A 7,628-nucleotide genomic window follows, 5' to 3' on the forward strand; every position below is an offset into this window, starting at 1 on the left:
AGCCGCTCAGCTCTGCGCCCAGCGGTGTCCTTCCTGGTTCCGTGCAGACCCTGGGGCGCCGAGGAGCCCCGGGGGACCCCTTCCGCAGCCGGAGCCTGAGTGCAGCTTCACAGCCAGGCGTCCTGAGCTGTGTCCCCTGCTGTCCCGCCAGGTGGGCCTGCGACAGCGCCTCTCCTGCCCCCTCCACAGCCTTCTCCCAGCCAGGTGCTCTCGGAGGGCTGGCGGGGAGCACGTGAGCCTTCTGGAGCTGGAGCCGGTTCTCCCACATTCCAGGGCGAGGGACAGGGTAGAGGGCGTGCCTCGGGCTGTGGGGGAGGCCCCTGAAGGGCTAGGGAGCTGCTGCCCCAGAGCTCGGCTCCCCACCGTGGCCCGTGGGAGGGACCCTGGACCTTAATGCCCTCTGCTCTGCGGGGCACCCAGCACCCAGCAGTGTCAGAGACCGGAGGAGAGGCAGATTCCTGAGACAAACCTCTTAGTCCTACAGAGGGTTAAAGGAAGGGGGGCTGGGGCGTGGCCTTTCACTTGAGGCCGGGCCTCCCAGGACCTTGGCATTAACCAAGGAGGAGGGGAAAGAGATGCTCAGATGCTGCATCTTTGATGCGTAAAGATCTGAGGGATAAGTAAGTCCAAAGGGCCTTGTCTTCACGGATGGGAAACGGAAGAGGCCCCAGGACCCGTCTGTGCCCCATCACCAGCCTGTGCCGTCCCTGCGCAGGTCTCTGTGGTCTGCGGGACACGGCCCTTGTGGTTAGGGCTGAGTTGGTGGAGGGGACCCGGGTAGGAGGGGTTGCCTTGCCCACAGGGAGGGCGAGGGCCTCTGGAAGGAGCGCCAGTTGGGGGATTTAAACCTCAGCCCCACTTAACTAGCTCCGCGTGGCCTGGGCAAGTCTTCAACCCTCAAGCTGCCACCACGCATCCTGACGATTCTCGTAAGGGTTAGACGGAGCCCTGCTAACACGGCCTGGCCCCTGATGAGCGCCGAGCCGGCCCAGGTAGCCGGGCCTCTGACGCTAGAGGGCAGCAGGTAGGTGCCGCTGAGCCATGTGCGTGGCGATTAGATGGAGGCCAGATAGAGGGGTAAACACGTCCACGTGGGTCCGGCCCCTCCCTCGGCAGCCCCACGCGGTGGGCTCCGCCAGGGGCCAGGTGAGTTCTTCAGAGCAGAGCCAGGTCCTCCAGAGGGGGCTGCAGCGACTGATGCTTGGAGGGCGTCCGGCAGGCACAGCTAAGTGGGTGCCAGCGGTGGCCCTGTGCCTGGGGATGCTGCGGACGCTGGGGCCCTGGGCAAGGCTGGCAGGCCGTGAACATTCCACCCTGAATCCCGGGCGTCGTGGGAAAGATCCCCAAACCTCCGTATCTTCCCTCCCTGCTAGGCCCCCTTGTCCTCAGACCTGCAGACGTTTGGGGGCCAGAAGCCTTCCTGACCCAGTTCTGACCCAGATTCCTCACCCCTCCCCGCTTCAGCCCATCCCTGGCCTGGCCCCCCAGAGGAATTTCCTGAGCCAGAGGGTGGCCGAAAGTGCAGATGCCCACCCAGCGTCCACCTGACACCCGCCCAGGCCACTGCCCTGTGCCCAACCCCAGAGGGTGCGGGATGACAGACCCTGACAATCATTAAACCAGCCGGGCCTGATTTCCCAGCACCGCCGGCCTGGATCCCGGCCAAGTGGCACAAAATATGCAAATCACCTGGGGCCAGGAGCCCAGTCTAAAGGCCAGGAAATCCCCTCGACCAATGAGCCACCAGGTCGGGTTACCGCGGGTGCCTATAAAGGCCCGGGTGCAGGCGGAGCTCGGAGCTTCTACTTAGCGCGGTGGGAGCGCCGCCTGCGCGTCAGTGCTACCTGGCGGAGCTTTCCCCCTGGATTTCCTCCGCCTGCAGCCTCTAAACCTGCCTGCCACACCCTTGGCCGCCAAGGTAGGACCCCTGCCGGTCACATTCCCCCGCCTGGCCCCGGGGGGATTGGGGAGGGGCCGGTGGAGCTTGGTTCTGAGCCTACCCAAGCAGGAGTTGCAGGGCTGGGCGGTGTCCTGAGGGCCCGAGAGCCTGTCCCTGCAAAGGACAGAGTGGCCATGACTGCCGGTCCCACTCGTGGGCCCAGGAGGGCAGAGGAGGGAGCCCAGCGGGAGGCCTTGTGCCCCCCCACCAGCACACCCTCCGTCCCCCGGGCTCTGAGACCCTGGAGCCCTTCTTGAGGAGAGGGTGTCCTAAGAGATGTTGACCTTCACGCCCTTGGGCCCCTGGCTCTCACCAGCCTTGCCCTCCCTTCCCAGGTAGCCTCATGGCTGCAACCTGTGAGATTAGCAACGTTTTTAGCAACTACTTCAGTACGATGTACAGCTCGGAGGACCCCAATCTGGCCTCTGTTCCCCCTGCCGCCTCCTTTGGGGCTGATGACCTGGTGCTGGCGCTCAGCAGCCCGCAGATGTCCCTGGAGGGCACAGGTGGGTCTCAGGAGGGGCTGGACGTTTGGAGAGAGGGAGACATCCACCTAAGAGCCTGGGACAAGTGGGGGATAGGGCAGGGGGGAGGGCTGGGGTGAGCTGTAAGAAGCTGGGGTGTTGGGATTTGGGGGCTGCGCCTGCCTGGCGGGGGTGCTGGCCAGGGTGTTGTGAGCACCACCGCCCGCCCTGCTCCTGGCTGCGTGCTCTGAGATTCCGGCGGGACCCCCGGAATCCCCAGCTGGCTCCAGAAAGGGGCTGACCCATTGCCGTGCCGGCACCTTGCAGAGAAGGCCAGCTGGTTGGGGGAGCAGCCCCAGCTCTGGTCCAAGGCCCAGGTCCTGGACTGGATCAGCTACCAAGTGGAGAAGCACAAGTACGACGCCAGCACCATCGACCTCTCGCGCTGTGACATGGACGGGGCCGCGCTCTGCCGCTGCGCCCCTGAGGAGCTGCGCCTGGTCTTTGGGCCCCTGGGGGACCAGCTGTACTCCCAGCTGTGGGACCTCAGTGAGTCCTGGAGGGGAGGCCGCCTCCTGCCCCGCCCCCTCCTCAGTTAGGGAGGCTGGTCTGGGGACTGGCCCAAGGGCACCACCAGGGAGAGAGCCCCAGGGAGGGGAGGGGAGACCCCTGGGCTCTGACCCCCTTCTCATCAGCTTCCAGCTTCCCCGACGAGCTCAGCTGGATCATGGAGCTTCTGGAGAAGGACAGCATGGCACTTCAGGAGCCCCTGGGGGACCAGGGCCCCTTCGGTGAGAGCCCCCTTCTCTCAACCCCTCCCAGCCTGTCCTGTCCCCTCCCTGCCCCGCACCCCCAGCTGGGAGAGTCAGGGCCCCCTCTGAACTCTCACATCCCCCCAGACCAGGGAAGCCCCTTTGCCCAGGAGATGCTTGAGGACTGCAGACAGGCCAGCCCCTTCTACCCGGGCAGCTTCGGCACGGGGGCCCCCTCCCCGGGCAGCTCTGACGTCTCCACCGCAGGTGAGCCCTCGGGCATCTGCCCACAGCCTCCCCTCCCCAGATGCCCTGAGCGCTGGCGCCCCGCACTAGAGCCCAGGCTTTCTGGGAGGACCGGAAGGGGCTCACTCTGACCCGCCCCTCCAGGGACTGGCGCTTCTCAGAGCCCCCAGGCCTCAGACTCCGGTGGAAGCGACGTGGACCTGGACGCCCCAGACAGCAAGCTCTTCTCTGGGGGTGAGTGGAGGGAACCTCCTGGTCCCCGTGGGTGTCCCGCTGAGCAATGCCAGGGGCTGGCCCCCTGCCCCACCCCCTCAGGGTTTTCCTGGAGGGGGGTTGTCCCCCAGCAGCCCCCATCCCTCCCTCTCCTGACCTTCCACCTCTCCCCACAGACAGCTTTCCCGACTACAAGAAGGAGGACCTTAAGCATGGGAAGCGGAAACGGGGCCGGCCCCGAAAGCTGAGTAAAGACTCCCGGGAGTGTTTTGAGGGCAAGAAGAGCAAGCACGGTGAGAGGGGGCCCTGCGCGGCTGGGGGGCCCTGCGCGGTGAGAGGGGGCCTTGTGCGGCTGGGGGGCCCTGCATGGCTGGGGGGCCCTGCGCGGCTTGGGTCCCTGTACGGTTGGGGGGCCCTGCACGGCTGGGGGCCGTGGTGGGGCCGGTGGGTCCTCTCTCCTGAGCTGGGCCCTCCACATGTTCCTGCGTAGGGGGCCAGGGTGCACATGGTCACTGCCGGGTGGCAGGGCCTGGCTGGTCCTTCATGGTGCGTGTGGCCGTAGAGCCACGGGGGCTGCAGGAAGGGTGGGGCTGGGGTCCAGGCTTCCTGCCCACCCCTCATCCTGCCTGAGGGGCACACTTGCTGGCGGGTGCTGGGCAGGCTCAGGCAGGGATAGTGGCTCAGTCGCTGGACGGCCCATCCACCAAGGGCCGTGCAGGGGTGGCCCTTCCACCCACCAAGTCCCTGCCCCCTGGCCTTGGCCCTTGAGTGGGATCCTGCCACCAGAGCCACCGGCAGGGCCCCCGCAGCTCTTTCTCATCCGCACATGCAACCCCTCCCACACGCAGTGGGCCTGTTTGCTTCTTGGGGTCATTCTTCCCAGGAAGCTGTCCCCTTGTCCCCCAGGCCGGGGCCAGCTCTGTGGTCCTGCACCTGCTGAGCTCTCACCACCTTTTGCTGTATCTGCTTTTTTTTTTTTTTTTTTTTTGCGTTATGCGGGCCTCTCACTGTTGTGGCCTCTCCCGCTGCGGAGCACAGGCTCCGAATGCGCAGGTGCGGCCGTGGCTCACGGGCCCAGCCACTCTGCGGCATGTGGGATCTTCCTGGACCGGGGCACGAACCCGCGTCCCCTGCATCGGCAGGCGGACTCTCAACCACTGCGCCACCAGGGAAGCCCTGTATCTGCTTTTTTACCGTGACCCCTCGAAACTGTGAGCCCCTCAATGCGGTACCGTGTCTCAACCGCTCTTGCATCCCAGCCAGACATTTGATCAGTATCTGAGCGAGTTAAACCTCTGTGCCGTGTGAGACGTGGTCTTCCTGGAGCTTCCCCGGCTGTCCAGTGGGGGAGGCCAGGAGGGAGGCAGCCGTCAGTAGGCTGTGCGCTGGGATGGGCAGCCGTCGTGGGGGTCAGGGGTACCCTGGGCCACTGACTAATGGAGCCTGGCCTTGTAGCCCCCAGAGGCACCCACCTGTGGGAGTTCATCCGTGACATCCTCATCCACCCGGAGCTCAACGAGGGCCTCATGAAGTGGGAGAACCGGCAAGAGGGCGTCTTCAAGTTCCTGCGCTCGGAGGCTGTGGCCCAGCTCTGGGGCCAGAAGAAGAAGAACAGCAGCATGACCTATGAGAAGCTGAGCAGGGCCATGAGGTGAGCGGGCCTCGCTGCCCGGCCGGGGCGGCCGTTGGCACCATCAGAACCCTCCCCCTTCCGACGGGTGTGAGTCCCGTGCAGCCAGGAACCGCGCGGTCTGGCCGCCTCGTGGGCTGAGTGGGAGCCTGGCAGGTGGCTGGCCGGCCTGCAGCACACACTGAACTTGGTGTGCCAGCATTTCTTTGTATCGCCTGCAAGGCTCGTCCTAAGAAAGGCACTTGGTGGTAATAAGGGCAGTAGCCAAGGCCCACACCATCGAAGCCATTAAGCTGCCTGTCTCTGGACCTTGGTTTCCTCGCAGACCATCGCTAAGGTTTCCTCAACCCTAAAATCACGTGGCTTCATGATGGGCCCAGGACAGAGGCGAAAGCCACACAGGAGCCAGGGCGCGGCCCGGTGCTCAGGACAGAGCAGGGCGAAGGAGCAGAGACTCCTCCGTGCAGCAGGTGGCTCAGGCCCAGGCCGGCCGGGCTGCAGCCCAGCGGGGCAGGTCACCTGAGGATTCCTGGCAGGCGGGCCCCTGCCTGGGCACCTCTGACCACCCTTCTCCCCTCAGGTACTACTACAAACGGGAGATCCTGGAGCGGGTGGACGGCCGGCGGCTTGTCTACAAGTTCGGCAAAAACTCCAGTGGCTGGAAGGAGGAGGAGGTGGCCGGGCATAGGAACTGAGGGTCGGACCGGCCTGCGACCGAAGCTCGGACCTGAGGCTGCACCCCCGGAGGGGACCCCCAGGACGCCTGGGCATGCGCCCTGCGCCGTGGAGAGAAGCTGAGGCTCTGGCTCCTGTCGGCCGTCGTCCTGGCATCCGGGCAGGTGGCCTCTGCTGTCTGTCCTCCTCTTGGAATTACAAGCCTGGTGTTTGAGGCCACTTGTGCGCCGGCTGTAGCTGCGCTCACGGCTCCTTCTGTCTGGGCCGCGTCAGACCCGATCGGACCCCAGTGGCGGACACCTCCCTCCGACAGAGGCCGGAGCGGGCTGAGAAGGCTGGGGGCCCTGGGCCCTGAGAAGGGCCCCCTCTTTCTGCGCTGGCTTCCCCCTCCCCGCTCAGTGCTTGGGCTCCGCGGGCGGGGGTCAGAGCACCCCGTAATTTATGTGCTATAAATACAGACATGTACATAGAGATCTATTTTTTCTAAGACATTCCCCTCCTGCCCCTCCCTCACCAGGTGCTGGTGGCCACACTGACTGTTCTAGGCCCTCTGCTGGACCAGTGAGGAGCAGGGCGATGCCGGGACCCCTGGGACGGGGCTCCTGGCTCCCTCCTCCTGTGAATGGGGGCAGAGACCTCCAATAAAGTGCCTTGTGGACTTTTTCTAACCTTTGTCTTAGCTACCTGTATACTAAAGTCTGGAGCTCTGGCCCGGATGTGGGCCATGGGGTTGGGAAAGGGGACCAGGGCAGGGGTCTGCCGGCTGCAGGTGAAGGTGGAGGCTGAGGCTGGGGGAGAGTGAGGGGACGGGTGATCCTTCCCCGCAGCTTGGGCTGTCCTGCCGCCACGAGGCACCTGCGGGGCGACCTGGGCCGAGCCAGGCCTCTGCAGCCCGCTGTCAGGCCGCTGTGCCCTGGCGTCCACTAAGGAGTCTGGGATTGCGTGTCTGGCCTTGTGGAGTAGGTGTGCATTCCAGCCAAGCTGGCTGCAAGCTGAATATCTGTAAGATGAATCCAAGCTTTCGTTGTCGGACGTGGAATCGGAGTTATGATCTTGCGGAGGGAAAAACAAACAAAGCGAGATGAGTGCTTGAGGAGGACTCGGGGGCGGAGGAATGCCTGGCCTGGTCGACGTGGCACCCTGGACACCGCTGCCACCGCGCGGCCCCCTCCCCACGAAGGAGACTGACAGCCCGGGTCACAGACGCAGAGGGAGGGGGCCCCGGGGACGCAGTCGTGCTCCCTGCCGTCTCCCCAGAGGCTTCTCCGGGGTTGGGGCTGCTCTGACGGTGTCCTCAGCATAGTTCAGAAGGGGCTGCTCTGTCTGCACAAAATGACACATCTGGGTTCAGGTGGGGCTGTAGGTGGGGGGTCCTCGTGAAGAACGTCTCCCAGAGCGGAGTTCCTTAAGTCTGAGGCCTCGAGTTTCGGGGAGCACTTTAAAAAGCCATTTTGTGCGTTTGAAAGGCTGTTTAGCTGTCTTAGAAATATCAGATTATTCACCAAAGGGATGCGGGTAAGAAAGGGATCTGAGAAAAACAGGTGTATGCTGGTGTGTGCGTGTGCACGTGTGTGCATGGGGCTCACTCAGGAGGACAGGGCCTGGGGGCTAGGAGGGTGGGGAGGTCGCTCAGGAGGGGACGGAGTCATGAAAGAAGCTGGAGTCCTCTGGAGCCCTTGGGGAAGAAGTTTCCTTGCGAAAGTGGGTAC

The 7,628-nt window shown here is 64.6% G+C and overlaps 1 protein-coding gene across 3 annotated transcripts; it reads left to right on the forward strand.

The window, feature by feature from the left end:
• Window positions 1–1,788: 1,788 nt before the first annotated feature.
• Window positions 1,789–6,587, forward strand: ELF3 (E74 like ETS transcription factor 3). 3 transcript variants are annotated; one of them, XM_082616598.1, is made up of 9 exons: window positions 1,789–1,918; window positions 2,275–2,445; window positions 2,731–2,952; window positions 3,099–3,194; window positions 3,303–3,422; window positions 3,546–3,635; window positions 3,791–3,907; window positions 5,070–5,265; window positions 5,825–6,587. In XM_082616598.1, the coding sequence occupies exons 2-9, from the start codon at window positions 2,283–2,285 to the stop codon at window positions 5,937–5,939; spliced, it is 1,119 nt and encodes a 372-aa protein (XP_082472724.1). In that variant the 5' UTR covers window positions 1,789–1,918; window positions 2,275–2,282; the 3' UTR covers window positions 5,940–6,587. The 3 variants fall into 3 exon arrangements, with proteins under 3 accessions (XP_082472724.1, XP_082472722.1, XP_082472723.1); XM_082616596.1 differs by lacking the exon at window positions 3,303–3,422 and having other exon boundaries at window positions 1,814–1,918; XM_082616597.1 differs by lacking the exon at window positions 2,731–2,952 and having other exon boundaries at window positions 1,814–1,918.
• The last annotated feature ends 1,041 nt before the right edge of the window (window positions 6,588–7,628 follow it).

Source organism: Mesoplodon mirus (genome assembly GCF_964341445.2).
Source record: "Mesoplodon mirus genome assembly, chromosome: 3".
NCBI classification, from domain to species: Eukaryota; Metazoa; Chordata; class Mammalia; order Artiodactyla; family Ziphiidae; genus Mesoplodon; species Mesoplodon mirus.

What these genes read in the sequence shown, in the direction of transcription:
- ELF3 (XM_082616598.1), top strand. Translation starts at nt 2,283, where the DNA reads ATGGCTGCAACCTGTGAGATTAGCAACGTTTTTAGCAACTACTTCAGT. An exon ending in CTCCCAGCTGTGGGACCTCA is followed by an intron (nt 2,953 to 3,098) that starts GTGAGTCCTGGA and finishes CCTTCTCATCAG; the next exon opens with CTTCCAGCTTCCCCGACGAG. An exon ending in CTCTGACGTCTCCACCGCAG is followed by an intron (nt 3,423 to 3,545) that starts GTGAGCCCTCGG and finishes CCGCCCCTCCAG; the next exon opens with GGACTGGCGCTTCTCAGAGC.